General features: G+C 40.2%; 1 protein-coding gene across 15 annotated transcripts in view; it reads left to right on the top strand.

The window, feature by feature from the left end:
* The window catches only part of LOC138675902 (synaptotagmin-1), a 1,081,934-nt gene extending 1,059,475 nt beyond the window's left edge, over positions 1-22,459 (top strand). For all 15 annotated transcript variants that reach the window (XM_069764529.1, XM_069764520.1, XM_069764525.1 and 12 more), the window contains 2 exons: positions 13,706-13,839; positions 19,607-22,459. In XM_069764529.1, the coding sequence (XP_069620630.1) occupies positions 13,706-13,839; positions 19,607-19,813 (341 nt within the window). In that variant the 3' untranslated portion in view covers positions 19,814-22,459. The remainder of the gene's footprint in view (positions 1-13,705; positions 13,840-19,606) is intronic.
* The last annotated feature ends 4,848 nt before the right edge of the window (positions 22,460-27,307 follow it).

Here is a 27,307-nt window from a genome sequence, read left to right as displayed (position 1 = left end):
TACTAATGCAGAAGCCCCTATATTTCTATTGACAGTTGACAGACCTGAGTGGGGACTTGCTATTTTCATGGATTGAGTTGAAGCTTTTATTGGGAACATTTTACATAATGTTTGGGATCACATTTATACTGCCCTTTACGCTGAGCAATTACTTCAGGGTTTCTATCTAAATCTCTGTGACGTGATTCAGATGAAACCTCCAAAGGATTCATTCACTATAATGAGGCAGCAGAGTTACCTCTGTTTAGTTATATCCTTTTTTTCAGAAGTACATAAATCTGTGGCAGACCATGTTTTTATGCATGCCTAAAAAGACTGACACTGCTGGATCATAGGCCAGACAGTGTCCACAGTATCTCCATATGCCTACTGATTGAAGTATTTAGGGTGTAAAGTGCCAGGAGCAGTGTGGGCAGTGTCGGGTGTCAGCTGTCGATTGCGCATGCACAGCATCTGATTGCAAAATCGTTATGACCTATCCATACTACATAGGTCGATGAGTAGTAGCGTGACATATGCATTTTTCCAATGTCAGGAAGGAGTTTATATTTGGTACAGAAACCTTTTTTTTTTGCAATTACAGAGGTCAGACGTTTCCTGTAGTTCTTGATCACGTTTGTACACTGCAGCAGTCAGGATGCTACTCTTTGAGGAGAGTGCCAAATTGGCGTAAGGAGACTTATAGGCGATACAATGTTCCTCTGGGTATATAACTATGCAGATAGCCTCTTCAGAAAAGAAGAGGACTTGATCTCTATATCCACCTATTGGAAGTAGCGATTATTGAAATCAATATTGGTCCTCGTGAAAGGGTCGATATTGACTTTTAGGCTCGATACATCCAATAGGTTGAAATCGAGTTCAAGTCCTCATCCTCTCTGAAGAGGATATCTGCATATTATCAGCAATCAGGAACATACAATGAAACGCATTTGGGTAATATATCTATCCAGTCAGTACAGTCCATTCTAGTCTGTTTTGTCTGAGATTTTTCATTCCACCTAAATAATTTCCACGAGTGAGTAATTTTGTTGTCACCTACTGTCTAAATGTAGTTGCTGGTGAGGGTCCATGCTTTCTACAGTAGATAGCCTGAGAAAAGAAACCTATTTATTATAAGTGTTACTTTTGTAAGTCACCATTTGTTCTCATACACTTTATTACTACATTTGCATGTTTGCGATAATAGTTTCCAATGGACCATTTCACAGCTGCATCATTTATTTTGCCTTAACAGTGCCAATTGTGAGCTAAGCCCATAAATGTCCTGGAGTAGAATGTTACCTCTGATTTCTCCTACTATTCTTGCCTTACCACTATGCTTTTCTTGAAGGTTTCACATTTGACAGCTCAGATTCTGTTGATTTGTGCAGCACTTTCACAGCCAAACTGTCTCTACAGGAAACCATCTCTATATTTATTATTATTATGCCTTAGTGACGTAAAAACATCATTATTTCGTGTCTGTGGACAGTTCATTGGAAAATGACAAGTTGTTTTTCACATTGTAATGTTTATGTATATTTCTCAAGTAAAAAGAAGCAATGTAAAGAAGAAATGCCCGAATGTGTGTAAGTAGGCACTTATAATGCCCATAAGCAGTTTACTATCATAAATGTTAGTTTCCTAAAGAACCAAATGTAAATGTGAGCATTATAAAGTCAGCCTTATTACAGTTCTTCACAAATTCTCAGTATTATGGAAGTGTAATACACCATCTATAGAACTCAATGGGGGTTAGTGTACCGCTACATGTCTCTTATTTCAGACTGAGGCATACAGAGTTTTTGTCTCCTCTTCCATGTTCCATCAGATGCTCTTGAAAATATATTCTCCTTTAAATGCATTGATTTAAGAGGATACTTTGTGGTATGGTACAGTAAGGAGACACCATACATCAGTAGACACCGTTCTTACTGCACTATGTAGAAGAGAACAACAAGGTCTTGTTGTGCCATAATAAAGACTCTATGTATAGAGGAACACATGAAAAACAAAGATGGGATAAGGGATGGACTTTATTAAACAGTCTATTCATTGGTGTAAAAAAAAATGTCTCATATTTAGCGTAATTCGCCATTGCACAAAAATGTATCATTTTGATGAAAGCTCCACCACTTTTCTGGAAATCTATGGCATTTCGCAAAAGAGTATAGCTAATCTGTGAAGTAGCATAAATTATATCAGAAATGTAATCCAGCCCATGATTGGAGTACATTTTTTTATTTTTTGCACACAGGTAGCATGAAAGAAATGCACCAAATTCATTATGAGGTATTCCCATTTTACTCCAATGGACTGCTAATCTAGTCTTAATTAGCGATGATCGAATAGTGAAAAATCCGGATTCGGGAAAATTGGCACAAATAATTTCTAATATCCTTGTATTTGTACTGAATAACGAATCCAATGGAAGTGAATGGGAAAGCCAAATATTTTTCTGTTGGTTTGGGGGCCTGAGAAAAAAGCTGACATGGAAGGGAAAGAGCTAAAACTAATTGGAAGCAATATGGAGAAGGTGTCTGCATGCCTTTCTGACTCACATATGGTATTTGGGAATAATGTTGTCAGACTGTTGCACAGATTTTGCAGATTTTTAAAAAACCTACCAAACCGAACATTTTTTTAAAGGGAAAATGCTAAGAAACATTATTTCCTTCATAATTACATGTATATAACACAAAATAAAATAAAAAAAGTGAGGACCCTCTCTCCTGCCAAATAGTTAGCAAGATAGTGGAATACAAATTCCCCATCCCTTTACAATGGCATTTTAAACATGCCCATTTGAATTTTGTGCAAGGGCTCTCAGTTGGCCCTGTATCATACATTTGGGAGAGTTCTCACTCCTACTTTTGGGATGTCCCTCCCTCATGGCAAATAGTTAAACAGATAGTGGAATTCCCCATCACTTTACAATGCCAGCTAAAACATGCTCGTTTGAATTTTGGGCTTTGCCCACCGCCACCATCATCATGTCCACCGCGATGTCATTATGCAGCCCTTGCTGATAATTAGCAGAGTACCAGCAGGTGCCGTGAAACCTGAGTTTGGTAATGGCCCTATATCATACATTTGTGAGGGCTCTCACTCCTACATTTGGGAGGTCCCTCCCTCATGCCAAATAGTTAGCAAGATAGTGGAATATTCCCATTTAAATTATGGGCATCGTCCGCCACCGCCACCTATTTTTTAAAACAATACAAAATGATGATTTTTTTTCAATCGTCTTGCTGACACACTCCAAATGCAGAGTAATGAAGATTATTTCCCCTGTAAATTGCCATATACGATTATCTCTACCCAGATTGCGCCAGTCGCACAACTGCTAGATACATAAACGCTATTTTTTAAACCAACAGAAAATTATGATTTTTTTCAATCATCCTGCTGACACACTCCAAATGCGGAGTAATGAAGATTACTGCATCAGCTAAATTGTCCCGTAAGATTATCTGTACCCAGATTGCTCCAGTCACACAACTGCTAGATAAAGATACATTATTTTTTAAAACAATAGAAAATTATGATTTTTTTTCAATCGCCTTGCTATAACACTCCAAATGTGGAGAATGAAGATTATTGCACCTGCTAAATTGTCATGTACAATTATCTTTACCCAGATTGCGCCAGTCGCACAACAGCTAGACAAATATTAGGTATTTTAAGTGGAAAATAGAGATCTGCAGCATGTACACTACCATGCAAAAGTTTAGGGTCACTTAAAAATGTCCTTATTTTTGAAAGAAAAGCACAGTTTTTTCCAATGAAGCTAACAAATGATTCAGAAATACACTCTATACATTGTTAATGTGGTAAATGACTATTCTAGCTGCAAACGTCTAGTTTGTAATGCAATATCTTCATAGGTGTATAGAGGCCCATTTCCAACAACCATCATGCCAGTGTTCTTATGATACTTTGTGTTTGCTAACTGTGTAAGAATGGATGGTTAGAATACCCTTGAATACCCTTGAAAACCCTTGTGCAAGTATGTTAGCACAGCTGAAAACAGTTTGTCTGATTAGAGAAGCTATAAACCTGACCTTCCTTTCAGCTAGTTGAGAATCTGGAGCATTACATTTGTTGGTTCCATTAAACTCTCAAAATGGCCAGAAAAAAATGAACTTTCATGTGAAACTCGACAGTCTATTCTTGTTCTTAGAAATGAAGGCTATTCCATGCGAGAAATTGCCAAGAAACTGAAGATTTCCTACAACGGTGTGTACTACTCCCTTCAGAGGAGAGCACAAACAAGCTCTAACCAGAGTAGAAAGAGAAGTGGGAGGCCCCACTGCATAACTGAGCAACAAGACAAGTATATTAGAGTCTCTAGTTTGAGAAATTGACGGCTCACAGGTCCTCGACTGGCAGCTTCATTAAATAGTACATGCAAAACGCCAGCATCAACGTCTACAGTGAAAAGGCGACTCTGGGATGCTGGCCTTCAGTGCAGAGTGGCAAAGAAAAAGCCATATCTGAGACTGGCTAATAAAAGGAAAAGATTAATATGGGCAAAAGAACATAGACATTGGACAGATGAAGATTGGAAAAAAGAGTTATGGACAGATGAATCCAAGTTTGAGGTGTTTGGATCAGAAGAAGAACAGAAGAACATTTGTGAGATGCAGAACAACTGAAAAGATTCTGGAAGACTGCCTGATGCCATCTGTCAAGCATGGTGGAGGTAATGTGATGGTTTGGGGTTGCTTTGGTGCCTGTAAAGTGGGAAATTTGTACAAGGTAGAAGGGATTTTGAATAAGCAAGGTTATCACTCCATTTTGCAACCCCATGCCATACCCTGTGGACAGCGCTTGATTGGAGCCAATTTCATCCTACAACAGGACAATGACCCAAAGCACACCTCCAAATTATGCAAGAACTATTTAGGGAAGAAGAAGGCAGCTGGTATTCTATCTGTAATGGAGTGGCCAGAGCAGTGATCAGATCTCAACCCTATTGAGCTGTTGTGGGAGCAGCTTGACCATATGGTACGCAAAAAATGCCCATCAAGCCAAACCAACTTGTATGTGGAGCTTCTGGAAGCATGGGGTGAAATTTCTCCAGATTACCTAAGCAAATTAACTGCTAGAATGCCAAAGGTCTGCAATGCTGTAATTACTGCAAAGAGAGCATTCTTTGCCGAAAGCAAAGCTTGAAGGAGAAAATTATTATTTCAAATAAAAATCTTTTTTTGAACCTTGTCAATGTCTGGACCAGATTTTAAAGTCATTTGGCAACTCATTTGATTAATAAAAGTATGAGTTTTCATGGAAAACACAAAATGGTCTGGGTGACCCCAAAATTTTGAACGGTAGTGTACTTGTAATGATGAGAACACCCGGGTATCTGCCTTTCACCCTCCCTCCTATTAAATCTCTCCCTAGTTAAATTCTCATCTAACAAACAAGTAATCTATTCACAATCTTCAGCTTTTAAAGAGCTTTTTGGAATAAATAATGCTCACTATAACTTTCTATTGCTGTTCCTATACTCCTTTCACTTTTCCTACGCTGAAACTACGCTCTCCCTACACTGTTTCCGGCTGCAATGTGCGCAAGATGGTGCCGGCAGCCTTTAAATATCCCCTATAATACTGGACAGCCAGCCAATCACAATAATGCCACAGCAAAGATGGCACCTGCATTACTGTGATTGGCAAGCCAGTCCAGCATATTCGTTGGCTGCAAATAAAGCAACAGGCATGCTGTGTGGGTCACTCATATATACCGAGGCGAATACCTAATTACTCAGCGAGTAACTAATAGCCCAAAATAATACCATACTATTGATGTGAATAACGAATAGTGCCAAATGTATTCGCTCATCACTAGTCTGACTCTTGATTAATTGTCCCCATGTTGCCCGAAGGGGCAATTTTGCTTTTGATTATGGTTCTAATTACATAGAACCTGGTTCTAATTACGTAATAGCAAAGTAGAAGGTATGAACTGTTGGGGATGGAAGGTATAGACGTTACTTAGTTACATTGGTTGAAAAAGACCGAAGTCTCAGGCCATTGTACATGCTTGGGAAAAACTATCTTGATCAAGAAATGGAACGTCTAGGAAATCTATCTTGGTTAAAATTCCTTTCTGCACTATTTCTACATTTAACAATGTTACACTGCCAGCTCTTTGGGAGGAAAGGGGAATCATGAAAATAGGAGACATCTATGGCGGTAGCTCTTTTATAAAATTCTGCAACCTAAAAAACAAGCTTAGCCTCCCGTCATCGATGTTTTGACAGTTTATAATGTTAAAAGAACAGGTCGTGAAATTTCTCCAGAGGGTTCCTAAATTCTCCGAAGCATCTTTAAACTTGGTAAGTAACACGGGGCACGGAATCTTCTGGAGTCACAAATATATTTATGACTGGTTTAATTATGATTGGGAAATGCCTAAACACCACTATATGTGCAAGTGGGAAAGGGAATTGCAGTCTACGTTTAACAGAGAAGAATGGGAGGACGCTCTGTCTTCCACATATAATTCTACACTATCTATGTTTCTTCAAGAATGTCATTTCAAAGTAAATAATGGCTGATACTATTCTCCAGCAAGCTTAGCTTATATTGACCAAGATAGATCTGCTACATATTGGAGAAAATGTGGCATTAAAGGCGGCCTCCTTCACATTGCCTAAAACTAAAACCTCTTTGGACACAAATATCTACCCTTATAGACAAAATATATGGCAAACCACTAAACTTAACACCCCAAATAGCTTTGCTCTCCTTAGGCCTTGAGGACCTTAGTCCGGATAAAAGAAGCATGATCATACAAACACTACTGGTAGTAAAAAACAGCATAGCTTTTAACTGGAAACATCATCTTTCCCCTTCATTCTCAGATATAATAGAAAAACTATCTCTCCATAGGTCATATGAAATATCCTTCGCCTTAGCGAATAACCAGCTAGTCAAATTTACAAAAAAATGGTCTCACTGGGACAATATCTATCCCTAACTTCTATCCTCAAAGATACAAATCTAACATACGTATCTTAAAAATGTTTATTATATTTTAGTATATTATTTTTATTGTATTTCTATTAGAACTTTAAAGCGTTATAAAGCGTTTGAAACGCTTAAAATTGATAACAAAACAAAGCATTATAGACAATGATTATATGTCAAATATCAAATATATTATATGTTATATGTTACTTAATGGCAAACAATGCCTATAAACATGAGTCATGTTACGATACTAAAATGAAACTAAAATAAAAATATTGGAAAAGAAAAGACCGAAGTCCATCAAGATCAGCCTTTCTCCACCAATTATTGATTTTTTTGTCCCTAAATTATAAATAGTCCATAATGTTATGTGTACTGAGGTACTGACTAGAGTTGAGAGAATTTCTTTGGATCCCTACTTATTCGGTAAGTTATAGCGCTTACCAAACAAGATGCAGAGGGAACTCAGATACATGGAGCGCGCCGGCTGATCAGCTCAACACAAAGGTGCTCCATGTATGTGCTGTGACAGTGACACAGCCGTGATACATGCAGCTGCAGAGCCGATCAGCTGTTCAACCGGCGCGCTCCATGTATCCGGGTTCCCTCTGCAGCTTATTCGGTAGGCGCTATAGCTTGCCGAATAAGCGTGAACCCGAAGAAATACGCTCAACTCTAGTAATAACTCCAATCCACCAGGTCTTACTGTATTTATTTAGATAATAAGCAATAATTAGTTTCAACAATGGTAGAATATTTTAATCTTACAACTTGGGATAAAATATTTCCATATTTCCAAGTTTCAAGATTTGGATCTGTAGTAGGTAATTCTTTTTTAGAATGTTGGACACCGATAATGATGTAAAAAGTATTTTACATGGCTACAACCTTAGTGAGCCATCCATTCTCTCTTGGCTTCTGCGAAGGCAGTACGCCATCTGCTCTTCTGTGTATTTGTGCTTGCTTAGTCTCTGGAGAGCAATGTCTAGTGGGATGTTTTATGTCATGCACTTGATACCTCATGCTACATTGGTTATGAAGATGGGCAGCATTCTCCACAGGGCTATCGAGCTTTACTTTTTTTTTAGCTTAAAGTCTGTGCTTCCAGGTGTCTGAACAATCAAACACAATTTAAAATCCATCTTTTTTTTTCCAATCATCTTTCTCTGATTGAAAGCATCTTTGGCAGAATTTTGTCTACAAAGTCTGTAAAGCGATCAGCGGCAGCAGGAACAATTGCTTTATCAATTCCTCATAAAAATGTTGTTGCGTGCTGCCTGAATGTATAACTCTTTTCTATTTCAACCTGAAAAAACATCAACTATACCAAGCAGAAAATAAATTGTTTCCATATTCTAACAAGGCATTTGTGAATTCTCAGCTATAGAGACGCATTCGAGTGTGTAAAATTTGGTTGGAATTAAATGTCGCAAAATTTGGTGATAACATAGAGCATAGACAGCCGCAAAATCTAGGAAAAGGCGCAGTAATTACGGATGGAATGGCAGAATGCTTCTAATACAAATGCATAGACACATGTACTGTATATCCCGTCATTGTATGCATATTAATATGATAAATGGAGCAGAAAATATATGTAAAGGTCCACCAAAATGTTTCACTTCCTCAGTAAAATAGTCCTGTACACTATAGACCCCATTCATCAAAGTGATTATGTTACACCTGAATTCTGGTGTAAATCACTTTGAATAGTTGCAAAAATTTTACTCAGCGTGGAGATGTGCAAAATTTTTATGACTTTTTGCCATTTCCTCACCAGTGTTGTCCACTTCTACCAAAATGGGCAGAGCTGAGATGGGATGGAGCAGAGTGGGTTAAGTAAGAGTAAGTAAGATTTATGACAAAGTGCACAGAGGCGCACATCACTTTTCAGACATGCCTGATTCATTAGATAAGCACTCTCATCAAAGTTTTTATCATCTTAATATAGTGCAATTCTTATCTTATATGGCACTGTGTACTTACAATTGCTCATTTTGATCTTCTACCTAGCTGATTCTTATATTTTCCATTAAATCTAGGACATTGCATTATTAAAAACTGACTAGCTGAATCCTTCTAAGCTCTATGTAGAAACAGGAGGTCAATTTTCCCTACATAAGTCAATGGGAAAAATCACTGGCAGAGGGCAGGAGTGGAGCAGTTGGGCCAGGAGTTGAAGAGGGGAATGATTTCTGCAGGGAAAAAAGACTTTCTGTTTTAACATAGAACAAAGAAGAATTTACTGGCTAGAAAGGCAAAATGAGCAATAGTACACAGTGCTATATAATATGATTACTGCAATATAGAAAAACTTTCATGGGACGAGTGTTTCTTTAAGAGATTCACATTTCTTAATGAAACTGGTGCCTCTGACTCCAGCACTACCCGTCATCGAGACCAGCATGAACAATGCCAGTCTTGATGAATTAGGTAGGGTCTGTTAGGTGTCGAGTTCCTGCCTCTGCACAGGGGGAATCTTGAACCATCTCTGCTGCGGTCTCCCATTCTTCTCCAGCCGCAGTGGAGCCTGCTCAGCGGAGACATCGGTCCCAGCATCTAGCTCAGGCTGAAACTGTGCGACTGGTTACTGCTGCCCTTCCAGGCTCTGCCTTTGTAGCCAGCACTGATCAGCAGCGATCAGGTCTTTCTGGGACTAAGTCCTGCTTTTCCCATACTGAGCATGCCCACGGGACGACCTTCCATTGGAGGTCGGGGATCACATGCTCAGGTCCTGTTGCAGCTCCTATTGGACCATCTGGAAGGTCTTGCAGCACTGCTGCTATAAAAGGTTTGCATGGCCGCTCGGCCAAGCGCTAGTGTATACTTGAAAACGTGTGTGTGTTGATGTGTGAAAGTCATTCATTAATCATCCCCTCCCTTGTGTATAACTGCTTGCGTAAGGAGGATAATTGCTATCTAGCGCCCGACAGAGCCATCAGTACTTAACACACGATAGAGCGTCTATTGCTGTGACCACTAGTGCAGCGCCATGCGTTATTAGAGCGCTTTCCTGACCCAAGTCTGGGTGGTTAGTGGCGTCCGCCAGAGCGGCACTGCATGCACTCTTGTGCATAAAAATTATTACTTAAGTTAGACTCTGACACCCACTAGCGGTGTCGAGCCCAAGTGGTCTAGACGAACTCTAATCCTGAGTCTTGGGATTGAGCTCTATGATACATCTTTCATACAGGGTGAAGCTAACCCGTGTGTGTATCCTCATTGTACCGCCATATAGTCCGTCATTACTCAGCAGCAGGTTCCATCTCTGCACGTAGGACCCCGGGCTGCGAACGCACCTTATACAATCTCTTTAATTACTTGGTGCATTCTGCTAGCCCTAACAGGGTCTCTATGCTTTACTCTTAACTTGTGATCAAATATATGACCTTCTATGTTGCTGATTATCACTTATATCCTGATTAGAGATAGTCACTACTCTGAATTTCTGGGCAAAGGAAGCTGCTGCCAGTTTACGACATGGCATTGTGGTCAATACATACTGATGTTTACACCCTTTTTGCTTTGTATACAGGATATAGTGCCCTTATGTATTAGCTAATAGGCATTATTTCAATGTTCTGGCCACATATATCCCGTTCAAGTCTTCTCTGTTAGGAGAAAGCAATTCTCAGTGTAATTTGATGTAGTTCCAGAGCCTTAGAATAGGCATTCAATTGTATTTTAATATATTACACCAACTGCTCCAGGACAAGCATGGTAGCATCAGTTTATTGGGAAGTTTACATTCAACATTACAAAGTAATCTGGTTATATTTATTCTACTATATCCATTGGTTGATTAAGGCTGGTTTCACATTCACGGTTGTGTCCGCAGCCTTTCTGACACATACACCCTCATGCGTCTTGATTTCCAATCATTAACATTGTAGACGCAGGTGCCTGCGTTTGCGTGCGTTCGCCCGCGTTTGCTTATGCATGCTTTTTTTGTGGTGTGCGGCAGGGCGCGGCTAACGCACCATGTTGAAATTTTGAGGCTTCAAATTTCCATCAAATATGGGCAGGCATGCACATGCGGATAAGTGCGTTAAAAAAATGGATTACTGTCTATGGGAACGCATGTGTACGCATGTCTTTGCGTACGCATTCGTTCGATGTGCTTGCGAACTTTGGACTGCGCATGTCCAGGAACTGATTTAGACATGCCCATTGAGACACGCCCTCCTGGAAATATCAAACGCATTGGCATAAAAAGTGCAAACGCATGTGAAAACGCATACAAATGCTGCGGGGTTTTTGCTGTCATGCGTAAGCTGATGCGGATAAAAAAATACTGCGTTTGCATGCGGTTGCGGATGATACGCTGAGGACACAACTGCAAATGTGAAACCAGCCTTAGTGACTAAAAGAACCCAGATACATCCAACAACTCTTGGTTGAATTTTTGGCTTGGATATGTCTTCTATAAGAAAAGGGACGAAGTCACTGCCAGAAACATCAGGTAGCAGTTTATATACGCCAACATTGAAATTGAACATTTCAGATCGGTTTCTAAAGAAAAATAGTTTGAAGGCCATTCACAAATAAAAAATCAGCCACTACTAATGAAATCATGAGGTTAAGTAAACTGTACTGTACCTTGGCACAATAAAGTAGGGATGATAGCATTGCTTTGTTCTGTTCACATTATTGTTATGAGTCCTGTTGAAAGGTAGCATTTTCAGGCAAAAAAACAATGTTTCAACCAGATGCAAATAACTTGATGTAAACTTAGCCTAAGGAAGCATTCTTATAGTAATAATTTAACATGTATTAGTATATATTCACTCATGTTATTTTGTACTGTAAAAGCTCAAGAACTCAATGGTAGAACATATCCATGTGGTATGCATCAATAATTCAAACCCGTAGCTTGATATGGACCCACATTTACCTCGGCATGCCATATCATGGAGATATTCATCCACAGAAGCCATATCATGGAGATGTTCATATACAGAACACATATTATTATTATTATTATTATACATTTTTATAGCGCCATTTATTCCATGGCGCTTTACATGTGAATACGGGGCAAATATAGACAATTACATTAAACATGAGCAGATAACAAGGCACATGAGTACATAAGGAGGGAGGACCCTGCCCGCGAGGGCTCACAGTCTGCAGGGGGTGGGTGAGGATACACTAGGAGAGGGAAGAATATCATGGAGATATTCATCCACAGAAGCCATTTCATGGAGATGTTCATACACAGAACCCATATCATGGAGTTGTTCATCCAGAGAAGCCATATCATGGAGATATTCATCCAGAGAAGCCATATCATGGAGATATTCATCCAGAGAAGCCATATCATGGAGATGTTCATCCACAGAAATCATATCATGGACATGTTCATCCACATAAACCAGCTCATGGAGATATTCAACTACAGAAGCCATATCATGGAGATATTCATCCACAGAAATCATATCATGGAGATGTTCATACACAGAACCCATATCATGGAGATGTTCATCCAAAGAAACCATCTCATGGAGATGTTCATCCACAGAAATCATATTATGTACATGTTCATCCACATAAACCAGCGCATAGAGATATTCAACTACAGAAGCTATATCATGTAGATATTCATCCACAGAAATCATATCATGGAGATGTTCATACACAGAACCCATATCATGGAGATGTTCATCCAAAGAAACCATCTCATAGAGATGTTCATCCACAGAAATCATATTATGTACATGTTCATCCACATAAACCAGCGCATAGAGATATTCAACTACAGAAGCTATATCATGTAGATATTCATCCACAGAAATCATATCACGGAGATGTTTATACACAGAACCCATCTCATGGAGATGTTCATCCAAAGAAACCATCTCATGGAGATGTTAATCCAAAGAAACCATCTCATGGAGATGTTCATCCGCAGAAGCCATATCATGGAGATGTTAATCCAAAGAAACCATCTCATGGAGATGTTCATCCGCAGAAGCCATATCATGGAGATATTCATCTACAGAAGTCTATGGATCTATAATTTGTAACTATAAAGACTACATACACAACAGAATAGAGTTCCCAAGCAGCTGCCATTAAGGCAATTAGCCCTTTAAGGGAATCTGTCAGAAGGTTTTTGCTATGTATTCTGAGAACAGAGTGATGTAGAGGCTGAGACCCTGATCCTAGAGATTTCTCACTAACTGGGTTGTGCGCTGTTGTTTCAATAAAATCAGTGTTTTATCAACACCTAGTCAACTTGCTCTGTGTAACCCCACCATCATCACTCATATATACAGTGTACACAGAAATCCGCCCATGGTGTGAGTGGGATTATATAGGGCTCAGCATTTAAAGCACTGCTAGATCTGTAGCAGAGAAAACAGGGTTTTTAACACAACGTCTCTGTCCTACACCATGCTGCTGTCTGATTATATAGCAAAACCTGGAGACAGATTCCTTTTAAGAACAATAACAAATTTTTGTAGCACTGTATTATACTTGTGCACCAAAATATATATACATGTCTTCTCTATAACTAAATATATACTCCGGTTAAAGAACTCTGACGTCGGCAATATGCTATGTGAACTTAGCTCCTCCATGGTCCGTCACACGTCTTATTGTTGTGGTTCATATTATGAGAAATCATTAGCCATATTTCACACAACCGCCTACACTGTTTGCACAGAAATGTTAAATACCAGTTTATAAACCTTTTTTATTCCGCATACTTACTTCTAATTAAATTTAAATCTTCCCAGATCCCTATGTGAAAATTCATCTCATGCAGAACGGCAAGAGACTGAAGAAAAAGAAGACAACTATTAAGAAGAATACACTTAATCCCTACTACAATGAGTCTTTTAGCTTTGAAGTACCATTTGAGCAAATTCAGGTAATCTGAAACATCACCTTGGAGCATCCAAACATTGTTCTATCTGATTTTGCTTTGGAGGGGCTGTAATGAGTGTTGTAATTACCGCTATGCTTTCAGGCCACATTATATATTATACTACTCCGCTTTTCAACATCCCTTTTAAAGTGATATTTCCAGATCAGGGTAAAAATGTGAGGAACAGGAGGGTATTATGAGGCCATCCTTTTCACATTTTTCACTTAATGTTCACTAATCAGGCTGCGTTTTAGCTGCCACCATGTCCTGAGATAGGTGGCCTTAAGTATAGACCCTCAGCACCGTCTCATTACATAAGTACCAAACTCATAATGTGACATTATATTTAAATAGCAATGGCTCTAATAGAAACATCTCTGACTAAATAGCAAGAGGAATCCAGACAAATGTCATACAGATAAGAGCAAATGAAATTTTCTGCTTTTCCTCCCATCATTTTCGATGGTACTGTGCCATAATTTGCCTTATCGCGGGCTGTCACAATGAATAGATATGTAATGCGGATTCACAGGTGTTCGTTCCTTCCAGATATGAAGAATATTCAGTATATATTCCGCATAGTCTTCCATACAAATGTCTTGTTGTTTTAGTGTCATCAGAATCTACTTGTTATTGTAAAATGATAAAATATATATATTTGATTATTACCTCTAAAGTGAGACGTACACACGTCCCTCTGCTGGATGCAACATTTACACATAGAATATAAATATTTGGATGAAAATGATTCACTATTGTAGATTTGCAGCAACATATCCATGCAAAGCTTTGCTCCTATTGGCTTACATCATTGGGAATCTGTTGTTTTTTTGCCACCTAATCTTAGTGCGTCATAATAATTGGAAGAGTCCCTGATTCCAATGATATGTCAATTACTTGGCCGCTTGCGATAGTTTTGATAAAATCACTGTGTAATAATCACTACTTATAAGCACCACTTATTGAGGTTTTTCTGCCTATGCGCTGTGTTCACAGAAAGCTGCCAATCAGTGGGGTGAGCTTAAACAGTACTCAATATTGAGAAAACTGCAGCAGATAAAACCACGATTTTATCAAAACTTCAATAAGCAGTCCAGTAAGTGATATATCGATGAAATCGGGTTGCTACCCCTACATCCTGCTGCTCTTAGATGCAGTAGAAAAAACTTGGTGATGGATTCCCTTTAAAGAGAACCTGTCACCCAGTTTGGCCGATAAAGATACAGCCATCACCTTTCAGGGCTGATACACACCATTCTATAATGCTGTATTATCTGCCCCCAACCCGACCTGCAAGAGAAGAAAAAGAACTTTTATTATACTCACCTGAGGGGCGATCTGGTCCGATGAGCTTTGCTGGTCTTGGTCTGGTGCCTCCCGTCTTCTTACGATCCCTGTCCTCCTGCTTGCTTCATGCTCCATTTATCATCCACACAGTCTCCTCGGCACAGCGCTCCGGCACAGGCGCACTTCTCTGTCCTGTCAAGGGCAGAGCAAAGTACTGATGTGTGCATGCGCCGGGGCTCTTTGACCTTTCCCGGCACCTGCACACTGCAGTACATTGCTCTGCCATCATCAGGGCAGAGAAGTGCGCCTGCACAGGAGCGGGATGCTGAGGAGATGTGTCATCTTCACGAAGCAAGCAGAAGGGCGGCATCGCAAGAAGATGGAGGCGTTGGACGAAAAAGAGCGACACCCATCTGACCGAACCGCCCCGCAGGTGAGTATAATAAAAGTATTTTCTTCTCTTGCAGGTCAGGTTGGGGGCAGATATACAGCATTATAGAATTATGTATATCAGCCCTGAAAGATGATGGCCGTATCTCTTATCGGCCAAACCTGGTGACAGTTTCCCTTTAAGCATTCTAGAGATAAGTCATTTTGCATGATTCTTTTTGCTCAGTCATCCGATGTTCCTGCATTGATGAATTTGTTAAATAGAATTCAAATTCATGTATTTTTTTAATCCAGGGAGTTAGCTAACGAGTTCACTTATTTCTGTGATAATGTTATCCATACATTTAATTGGAAATATTCTTAGGTTTAACTTGGATACAATCTTAAAACATTTATTGCAAATTCTTAATGAAGAAGAAAAAACTGCGAAAGAATAAAGCGCAATAGGGTCTTATCTGGTGACAATGGAGTGTCAAAGAAGTAGGATGCATTCACCTTGTTATGTGTAATGGGCATGTAAAACAGCTGCTGCATAGATACCGGTCAGGAAGTAGACCAAGGGTACAGGAAGGAGGCTGGAGGTATCACTTATGCGTTGCTGATAGCAGATAATTGATAAAATACGACATTTATTAACAGGTTAAAAGTCAATGCGTTTCGAGGTCACACAGGACCTATTCATCAGGACAAACCTCCTGTGCTGATGAAGAGGTCCTGTGTGACCTCAAAACGCGTTGATGTTTAACCTGTTAATAAATGTTGTTATTTTATCGATTATCCAGCAGCAGCAGTGCATGAGTGATACCTCCAGCCTCCTTATTGCAAATTCATGACAAAGCATATGCTAAAAATATTTGCCCCAGACCCCTCTTTTCTCCTGGTGAGGCAATCTACATTCGCCACATTAGCGAAAAAAGAATGGACATGCTAATGTGACTGCCCGACAAGTATGGCACAAAGTGTCCCGAAAGTAAGGAATTATCCATGTAAAATATGATGTGAAGGATGAAGTTTTAATATTGGTCTCACTTCGGATGAATGAATCACTCCTGTAATGAAAGGAAATCTCAACCAATGCCACTGAAAAAGGCTGCCCATTAACCACTGCACCATAGACTTGACTAAACAACTGAATTGAGCACAGGCAAACATAGACCAAAAAGGGATCCCTGAGCAAGAAGAGTATATGGGCCCTTTACAGCCCAAAAGCTCATGATAATGCAAAATTTCACCAGCATTTTAAGTGGAAATGGGCCCGATTACCACTTGGGCCCCTGTGCAGCCAATGATGTTTCCGCCCCTGGATTTGGGAAAGAAAGGGTTTATGTGAAGTTGCTGTGTCACTCATTTTGAAAATTCTAACAAACTGTCTGGGTCACTATCAGTAACATATTTCAGCACCTATGGGTGCCATTTATGGGTAGACAATATTAGCACCATAACCAGGAAAAGCTACAAATTTTTTCAACTACAGTGAGGATAAGGTTGGAAAGCCTTTTTGCTTTTATTGTTTGAAATCCTCTGCAATGACACATATGCTTTGTTCACCAGAAATAATCTCAATTATGCTTGGGATACCATTAATCCTTCACATCACCTGGAGAGGAGAAAAATCTCTGTGAACATGAAAATGAATAAAGCTATCATAAATGGAACCTGTCAGCAGATTTTGCCGCTTTAAGATGCAGCCACTGCCTTTTGGGCTTATCTACAGCATTCTGTAATGCTGAAGGCAAGCCCCCGGTCCAACCGGCAAGTGAAGAAAAATAAGTTAAATTATACTCACACGGGGGGGGGTGGGCGGTCCGGTCCGATGGGTGTCGCAGGTTCGGGTCCACTGCCTCCAATCTTCTTGCGACACCGCCCTCCTGCTTCTTCATTGCTCCCCAGAATCTCGCTCCTGCGCAGGTGTACTTCTCTGCCCTGTTGAGGGCTGACCAAAGTATTGCAGTGAGCAGGCCCTGGGAAAGGTCAGAGAGGCCCAGCGCCTGCGCACTGCAGTACTTTACTCTGCCCTTAACAGGGCAGAGAAGTACGCCTTGAAGCAGGAGGGCGGCACTGCAAGAAGATGGGATGTGCCAGTCCCGAACCTGTGACACCCATCAGACCAGACCGCCCCTCGGGTGAGTATAATATTACTTATTTTTCTTCTCTTTCAGGTCGGACTGGGGGTTTATCTACAGCATTATAGAATGTGGTAGATAAGCCCTGAAAGGCAGTGGATGCATTTTTTAGCTGCAAAATCTGTTGACAGCTTCCCTTTAACATGAAGCACACCATTGTTTTTTGAGCCACATTCTTTACTTGATTGATGTTTCACATATTTAGCTGTTGTGAATTCTGTTGTCAAGCTCCCTCCTGTGGTCATGAATGGTACTTCGGCTGGTTCTGTCCATGGGCTTCCTCTGGTGGTTGTGAGTGGGGCTGCGGCTTCTGAGTTTCCTTCCACAGGTGACGAGGTTAATTCGTTAGCTGGCTGCTCTACTTAACTCCACTTAGATCATTGCTCCATGCCACCTGTCAATGTTCCAGTATTGGTCTAGTTCGCTCCTGGATCGTTCTTGTGACCTGTCTTCCCAGCAGAAGCTAAGTTCCTGCTTGCTTTTCTCTTGTTTGCTTTTTTTCTGTCCAGCTTGCTATTTTGATTTTTGTCTTGCTTGCTGGAAGCTCTGGGACGCAGAGGGAGCGCCTCCGCACCGTGAGTCGGTGTGGAGGGTCTTTTTGCGCCCTCTGCGTGGTCTTTTTGTAGTTTTTGTGCTGACCGCAAAGTTACCTTTCCTATCCTCTGTCTGTTCAGTAAGTCGGGCCTCACTTTGCTAAATCTATTTCATCTCTGTGTTTGTATTTTCATCTTACTCACAGTCATTATATGTGGGGGGTTGCCTTTTCCTTTGGGGAATTTCTCTGAGGCAACGTAGGCCTTATTTTTCTATCTTTAGGGCTAGCTAGTTCCTTAGGCTGTGACGAGTTGCATAGGGAGCGTTAGGAGCAATCCACGGCTATTTCTAGTGTGTGTGATAGGATTAGGGATTGCGGTCAGCAGAGTTCCCACGTCTCAGAGCTTGTTGGTAACTATCAGGTCATTCCGTGTGCTCTTAACCACCAGGTCCATTATTGTCCTAATCACCAGGTCATAACACTTAGCTGCCCGGTTAAAAAACTAAAGTTGAATTAAAGTTAGGGGCATTAAAGATGTCCACCATGCTGATGACATAGCTTAACCTCTTTCTCTTTTCTCCCAACGCTTATGTGTAAATAATGAATTGCCATCGGTCAACCATTTTCATTATATGTAGATATTTCCTTACTTTCAAGACATCCTGTATAGTATTTGTACTCCTCTAATGTAGTATAAAAACTAATAGGTCACCTCAAGTACTATTTCCCAGAAGTAATAATAGTCAAAATTAGTATGTCACAATGCAGGAATAGGAACCACAGTAATAATGGCCACAGTGTATCTGTCACGTAGAGGCAAGGGACATTGGGCACCTAATTGATCAATCAAACTGGGGATACCCTTGGCTATCCATGTTCCCTGAATTGTTATGCTCCTATCTTAACCCTTAACTGTTCCCTCCCCCACCCATGGAGGGGTGAGTCTAAAGTGTATTGGAAAATGCAAACCAGACAGACAGGAGTAAACAGACAGGGATAAAAGAAAACTACAATCATACAAATACATTTACAACAGAGAGAGAAACAGGGGAGGAATAGGGGCCACAAACCAAATGGGAGTGGATTAGGATACATATGCAAATCAACTCCATGCAGAAATCACCTGAAAGAATCTCCACCCACCTACTCCAAACACTGAACTTCTCCTTCAACTCAAAACCAGCCAGGGAGAGACCTGTCAGTCACTTAAAGAGGCTGTGGAAAAAGACAGCTGAGAGCGGTGCCGGACTAGTCTTGTCTCTGCCGGATCTTCAAACTATTTATTTTCTGAAATGCCAGAGCGTTTAAGAGAAGAATATACCTGATATGAGCAGCATAAATCATCTGACAGGTTTCCTTTATCCTCTTTGATTCATAATTTTGTTTCCTATTAAAATGCAATTTTATATTTGCTTGTTTGTTTTCTCTTTTCCAGAAAGTGCAAGTTGTTGTTACTGTTTTGGACTATGACAAGATTGGAAAAAATGATGCTATTGGGAAGGTGTTTGTGGGCTACAACAGTACCGGCGCAGAGCTGCGACATTGGTCAGACATGTTGGCCAACCCACGACGGCCCATTGCACAATGGCATACTTTACAGCCTGAGGAGGAAGTAGATGTAATGCTTGGCGTCAAAAAATAAAGAGAATCTAATCTGCAGTTGCCCATATAGTGCTCTTTAGCCAGTATATGTAAATACCTCAGTAGTATGGGTCCTTTCATGTCTTTCCATGCATTCCTATTTCAGGTCATTCGTACCTATTCATTTAATTTGCACAAATTTTAATGTCCTTACTTCCCTTGAAAAGAAAACATATTGTGCGCCACACAACTGCCCTCTTACTCTTCTTTTAAGCAATATGATGTGTAGATAGAGCATGAATCAATTTATTACCACACTCTTGTATATAACAGTATGCCAACATTTCTTTCTAGTCTGTGTATTTGTATGTCGTACGCGTTTCTTATTCCGTGTATACTTCGGTGTTTTTAATAAGATGTTCTATTTTAAACAATGTAAATTGACTAAATATAGAAGAGCTGATATTATATTACAGGTTTAACTATTGTATCGTCCGCATTCCAGGAGAAATTCCAACTTCTAAGGCACTAGTAGAGTTGCACTGACATCTTAAAGGACAACTTAAATCTGAGCGCGACCAGATCCATACGATTACGAACTAGGCGTACATTCCATATTTTCTGTGAGCAAATTAGTTCATACGTGTAGATTTCAGTCAGGGGCAACGGCTACGAATAGAGGAGAGGTGTAAATGTCCATAACAAGTCTGGTCACTAGATGCCAAGATATTTCTTTGTATATATTTATGTGTTTAAAAAAAAAAAAAGCTAAAATTGTGGCATTTTTTCAATCTGAGTGACGAGGTACTAACAGGGAATACAGAGATTCTATATATGTATATATAGTCTCCGAGACTTCTAATATCCCATGAGATTTGCTTGCGCAAACGGCACCTTTTGCTCGTCAGACACCGTCCTGTAAATTTTAGCTTTAGATAGAATGTACATCTTGGGGTTTTAGCTGTACGTCTCCATGCCACATCTCATACACTCTATGTGTGTGTGTACTCGCGTAACCCCGTTTCATGGACAGACCGCGAAGCATACTGAACATTGCTGAAAAGCACTGTGCCGAGTACACCGTCACCTACGTTTCCATAGTTAACAAACAGTATTGTGACCCAATATATATATATATAAAGACTAAACTGATTTAGCCATAATTCTGAATGCACTTCAAGTAAGCCAAAACAGCTAGTGACCTTTTTTATATATATACTATTTGTATAATGAGTTTTAATTTGTCCTTTAAAAATGGTATAAAACAAAGAACAAGTGCTAGCAAACTGGAGCACCCTCTTGTGTATACTAGATGCTCATTTCAGGAGGAGTTTTTAAATGTTTTCAATGTTATTATGTAGTAAATGGCACTATTATGAAGCTATTAGTCATTCCATAAGAGTCTTAAACGACTGCTCTGTGTATCACTGTGACTGCCGTGTGTGCTTAGATGAAACTTAGTTCTCTCAGTGAATAGCAATCAATTAATTCTATAGTGATATTGTACTGATACTGCCATCTCTTTCTACTGCACTGCTGCAGGAGAGCATAGCACAAATAGGTTACTATGGACCAATTTGAACATGGGAGCTATGCTGGATATTGGATACAGAATAGGTAGATCACACAGCAATGTATTGAGCACTGTGCAATATTAGCCGTCAATTATTATCTATATTGAAACATATCTATAAAAATATATCAATAAACATTGTACATTCTATCCTTTATTTAGAGGGAAAAGACTCTAATTCTTAATGCATTGATCTTTATTTTTATTGCACAGATCAGTAATAGGGAATCTTTATTTTTATTTTTTTATTATTTTATTCTTTATTTTTTACTTGCTTTTGTTTTAAAACCGCAGGATCATAGATACAAAACAGGGCATTACACCCCCAATAAATGACTTTACGGGCAAAGGCATACCAGTGATGTCCCTGCCAAGATGCAACTAGCAGTTATATCAATATGATCATTCTTAACGGAGTTTCTCTTATGATAGTGTTAAGGACTTAAAGATAGAAAATGTTATCAATTAGCAGAAATCTTTTTACTACCGAACCTTAAGAATGGCATTAATAACGTAGGACGGGTTTTGAGGCCCGTACACTGTATAATATGAAATAGTAGGGTGATAAATATACTTACAATAATGAAGTTGACCAAAACTCATCATACTATCTCAGCTTATTACTATTATTGTTCTTCTTGGTTATTTTTCCAAACTTTGTGTATATGTCTAATGGATAAGCTCAAAATGCAGGTTCACACTGCCGAAAGTGCATTCCTAATAGATGTCAATGCATCGTACTGAAATGCAAATGTACTAACTGAACCTGCGATTTGACTAGAAAAGGGTAAAAACCATAAACAGCCACATCTACCTTTTGGACAAAGCTGTGTAAGTCTTAGAATCTGATGCTGTAGAAATCCTAGTTGCCTTTGTCTATACTTACTGCCTGCTTGAGTGTTTCTATGTGTGAGTTTCTCTCCTGTATCTCGTAGAAATGTTTGGGTGTTTTCTCTTGCCATATCGCTCGTGACCCGCGGGCTAACAAAGTTTGCTGTGTATACCTTCATTTTTGATGAAGTGGTTCCAATTTAGTTTCACTTTGTGTAGTGATTCCCACAGTAGAGTTTTCAGATCGTTGTTAAAAACCTTGACATATTAAGCAAATATTCAATAAAAATATTTTATTTCCTGCTTCAGTCTTAATTTTTTTAATGGCAAGTTATATACTTGGGTCACTACCTAATATACACAAAGAAAAAGATTACTCACATTTCTTGTGAATTTGAAAAATTGAAGTTGTGAGATGAAATGAGAATTCAGTAGTAGAGATAGATGAATTTATTCGAGTGGAATTGAATTGTCTTCAAAGTTTACAAAAACCCTCAATTTGGAGAATGTGGATTTTAGATAATTCTCTCTGTGCAAATTCAGCCAAAGGGCGGCTGGATGTGGCCGTCATCTTAATGAGCAGAAGAGGTTCATTTGTAGTGATCTCCGGGGCCTGCTTATGGCTGGAAGCCCCAACCTAGAGTGAACGCCCCATCGAAGATGCATCACAATGAAGCTGTGGAAGGCAAAGAGCAGCAGAGGCGGCCGGAAAGGAGAGCAGTGAGGTGAGTATGAGCTTTTATCTATTTTTTATTCTAAAAAATAGCAAACTAGAGAAAATTAAATTCCCTTAGAATAATTTTGCTGCAAATCTAATTTCCTTGGAAAATTGCATGTTTCGGCAAATTAAAATTTTGTTAGAGTAGAGTAAAAATTAAAGGCTCTATCTCTGAATTAATAAAACCCTGTGACCCGTATTAATCAAAGTGATTTATGCCAGAATTCCATGATAAATGATTTTCAAAAGTTGGTACATTTTTGTGGAATGCTAAGTTGCACAACAATGTTGCAACTTTTAATGTTGTTTAGCTTAGAAAAGAGACGTCTCAGAGGAGTTCTCATTTATATGTATAGTATAAATATATGTGTGGTCAGTACAAAGGACTGGCGCATGACTTATTCCTTCCAAGCACCATACTAAGGAACAGGGAGCACTCATTACGGGTGGAAAAAAGGCGAATTCGGCATCTACCATTTATACTTGAGTATAAACCGACCCGAGTATAAGCCGAGACCCCTAATTTTGCCACAAAAAACTGGGAAAACTTAATGACTCGAGTAAAAGCCTACGGTGGGAAATGCAGCAGCTACTGGTAACTTTCAAAAATAAAAATAGATACCAATAAAAGTAAAATTAATTGAGACACCAGTAGTAGGGTTGAGCGAAACGGGTCGGCCAGATTCAGAAGTCGGGTTTCATAAAACCCGACCCGACCCCTGTGTGGGGTCGGCCATGAGGTCGGCGATCTTCTGATCTGGAATCGGAATTCCGATACCGAGTTCCGATATGTTTAAGATATCGGGAATCGGTATCGGAATTCATATTTAAGTGTAAAATAAAGAATAAAAATAAAAAAATATTGATATACTCACCCTCGGACGCGCCCTGGTTCTCACCGGCAGCCTTCCTTCCTAAGAATTAGCGCCTGAAGGGCCTTCGATGACGTCGCGGCTTGTGATTGGTCGCGTGAGCGGTCACATGGGCGGCCACGCGACCAATCACAAGCCATGACGTCATCTAAGGTCCTTCAGGCGCTAATTCTTAGGGAGGAAGCATCCGAGGGCGTGTCCGAGGGTGAGTATATTCCTAATAGGTATATACTCACCCTCGGACGCGCCCTGGTTCTAACCCGCAGCCTTCCTTCCTAAGAAGTTTCCTCTCCTTCAGACCCTGGGAACGATTAGAAACCCAATGCACTGGGGTTTCATGTTTCGGCCGACCCCGACTTTTCTATAGGATCGGCCGATTTCACTCGACCCGACTTTTAAAAAAGTCGGGTTTCGTGAAACCCGACCCGATCCTATAAAAAGAAAAGTCGCTCAACCCTAATCAGTAGGTTAAGTGGTTTTGAATATCCATTTTAAAATATGCCCCATATAATGCTGCACAAAGGTTAATAATGGCCTGATAAGATGTTTCATAATAAAATATGCTCCATAAAGTTTATGATGGGCCCCATAAGATGCTTCATACACAAATATGCCCCATATAATGCTGCACAAAGGTTGATTATGGCCCCATAAGATGCTCCATAGAAACATTTGCCCCATATAATGCTGCATAAAGGTTGGTTATGGCCCCATAAGATGCTCCATAGAAACATTTGCCCCATATGCTACTGCTGCGATAAAGAAAAATGACATACTCACCTCTTGTCCTGAGCAGGCGGGGACACCGGCACTTGCAATATTCACCTGTCCCCGTTCCGCTGCCGCGCGCCGCTCTGTCTTCCATCTCTCTGCAGTGACTGTTCAGGCAGAGGGCGGCACGCACACTAAACATGTCATCGCGCCCTCTGACCTGAGCACCACAGCCAGAGGATGCAGAAGACACAGTGGCGGTGGAACGGGGATGGGTGAATATCGCAATGCTCACCCTCCCCCATTATACTCACCCTCCCGGCGCGGTCCCTGGCAGCTTCTCCGATGCGATGGTCTCTGATGCCGGCAGCTTGTTCCTGTGTTCAGCGGTCACTGGTACCGCTCGTTAAAGTAATGAATATGCGCTCCACCCCTATGGGAGTGGAGTCGCGTCCATATTAATTATTTTAATAAGTGGTACCACGTGACCCCTGAACACAGGAAGAGCTGCGGGCACCGGAGAAGCAAGGACATGCAGAGATGCGCCGGGAGCAGGTGAGTATGATTTGACAGCTGCCGCTCCCCCTCCCCCACCGACCCCCTGGGACAATGACTCAAGTAAAAGCCGAGAGGGGCACCTTCAGCCTAAAAAAAATGGGCTGAAAATCTCAGCTTATACTTGAGTATATACTGTAAATAGGAAAGGGTTTTTTACAGTTAGAGCAGTCATACTGTGAAATGCCAACCACGAAAGGTAGTAATGTAAGGCACTATAACAGCTTTTACAAATGAGCTGGATGATTTCCTCAGAACGCATAATATTGTGGTTTATATTTTATTTAGTGATAAAATGTACAATTGGTGGAGAAAGGTTGAACTTGATTGACATAGGTCTTTTTTAAACCTACATAACTATATAACTATATGTTTTCACAACAGCTTTGCCCAGCTCCGCCAAAATGGATAGGCCAGGGGTGGGACAGAAGAAACCATGATGCCACAGCTCATTACGGACTATAGTGTACCTTATGCCAGAATTCTTACTCCAGTTCTTGACTGGAGTAAATCAGTGGGGAGGTGCATGCCAATTTTCAGATGCACTTGTGAATCAGACGCATTTGACTCCAGCACACCCATTCATGGACAGTGGCATGAACAATGAATCAGGACCTATGGGTATCCAGTCAGTCAGAATTTAAAAACTAGTCTTGAAAGGGTTGTCATGATGAGATGACCACTTTTTGATTACCTCTATGCATAATTTGTGGCATTTTGTAAACACAAATTCAAACATTTACACTGTGTGTTTTATTTCTAAAGAGAGAAAATGAAAAATGCAGTGTTTGTATTGTTTTTCATCTTTCTGTTATGCTATATTTTTTACTGAAGAATCTGTGTGACAGGCAGCGACAGACTTGGACTGTAATTGAGCTCTGGCATCATACATACCTTTCCAGGACGCTCCTTAATTTCCTCACATGCACCAACACCTCAATCAACAATGATGGACCCAGTCAGGGCCGTATTTGCCACTAGGCACTTGAGGGCACGTGCCTAGGGTGGGACGACGCGGGGGGGGGGGGATGCGGCACCTGAACAAGTTTTTTGCTCTGTTTTTTTTTTTTTTAAATTTAAGTCCGGGGTCTCCTCCCAGCCTGCGCCCGTCCGCCTCCCACCTCACAACCCCCCCCCCGCTTGAGGACGTCATACTCAACTACTCCAGCGATGCCTGGTCTCAGCGCCTGCAGCTCGTCCTGTGTGTGCGGTCACGTGGTACCGCTCATTAAGGTGATGAATATGAACGCATATTCATTTAAGGGTAAGGACGAAAGCTGGGCCATTCATACAAGGATGAGGTACAATAACAATTTGTATTGTGGTACCGTGTTAGCCAGAAAAATTGATGTGAATATTTTTCTGCCCAATGATATTGACATCTTTCAGGTGCTCTGTAATGTGAGTTTTTAATTTGCGCGATGTGCAGCCCACATAGGATTTCTGACATGTAGTGCACTCTATTTCATAGACTACATTTTTTGTATGGCAATTTATAAAGCTATTTATATTATAGCTTTTAGAGTGCACTACATGTCAGAAATCCTATGTGGGCTGCACATCGCGCAAATTAAAAACTCGCATTACAGAGCACCTGAAAGATGTCAATATATGTAATATGACTAATAGAAATATATCAATGGCTGCAAAACATTTTCGTACGATGCATAATGGTGATACTTCATCCTTTAAGGTGCATGGCATAGAAAAAATCTATCCGCCTAATCGAGGAGGAGACATAAAAAGACGTCTACTCACAAGAGAGGCGTTCTGGATTTTTAATTTCAACACTCGATTTCCATCAGGGTTAAACAAAAGAAACAAATTATTATACTACTATTGCTAATTGTTTAGTGTTATTGTTTTAAATTGTAGGACCTTGTAGGACCTTTCACTAGAGATCATGTGATGTGGAGAGGGCGGAACCTTCTGTCTAGGAACACTATATGTGTAGCTTTCACTTGCAATGTAACACAGGCATGAGTAAGACCGATTCAGGTCGAAACGCGTAGCCTTATCTATTACAAACACCTGTCTGGTCCACCACATGTAAGGACTGTCTATTTTAACCATTTGGATTATTAAAGATTTCAAGTTTTTATCGGAGCTGGAGTATCTATTTTCTGTTGGATTTGCTGTTGCTGGACGTTTGGATCAAGACGGACTCTCGTGCTCCATTACTGCTGGTCTGGTTGGTGAGCTGGCTTAGGCTTTTTAAGCCGCTTTTCGTATATATGTGCTATTACTATTTTGATCCTGCCGATGTCTCCCAACCTACATCCTACTGTTGAATGA

The sequence above is a fragment of the Ranitomeya imitator genome, chromosome 4, assembly GCF_032444005.1.
Source record: "Ranitomeya imitator isolate aRanImi1 chromosome 4, aRanImi1.pri, whole genome shotgun sequence".
NCBI classification, from domain to species: domain Eukaryota; kingdom Metazoa; phylum Chordata; class Amphibia; order Anura; family Dendrobatidae; genus Ranitomeya; species Ranitomeya imitator.
Note: the sequence above shows the minus strand (reverse complement) of the source record. Positions and strands in the feature narration are given on the sequence as shown.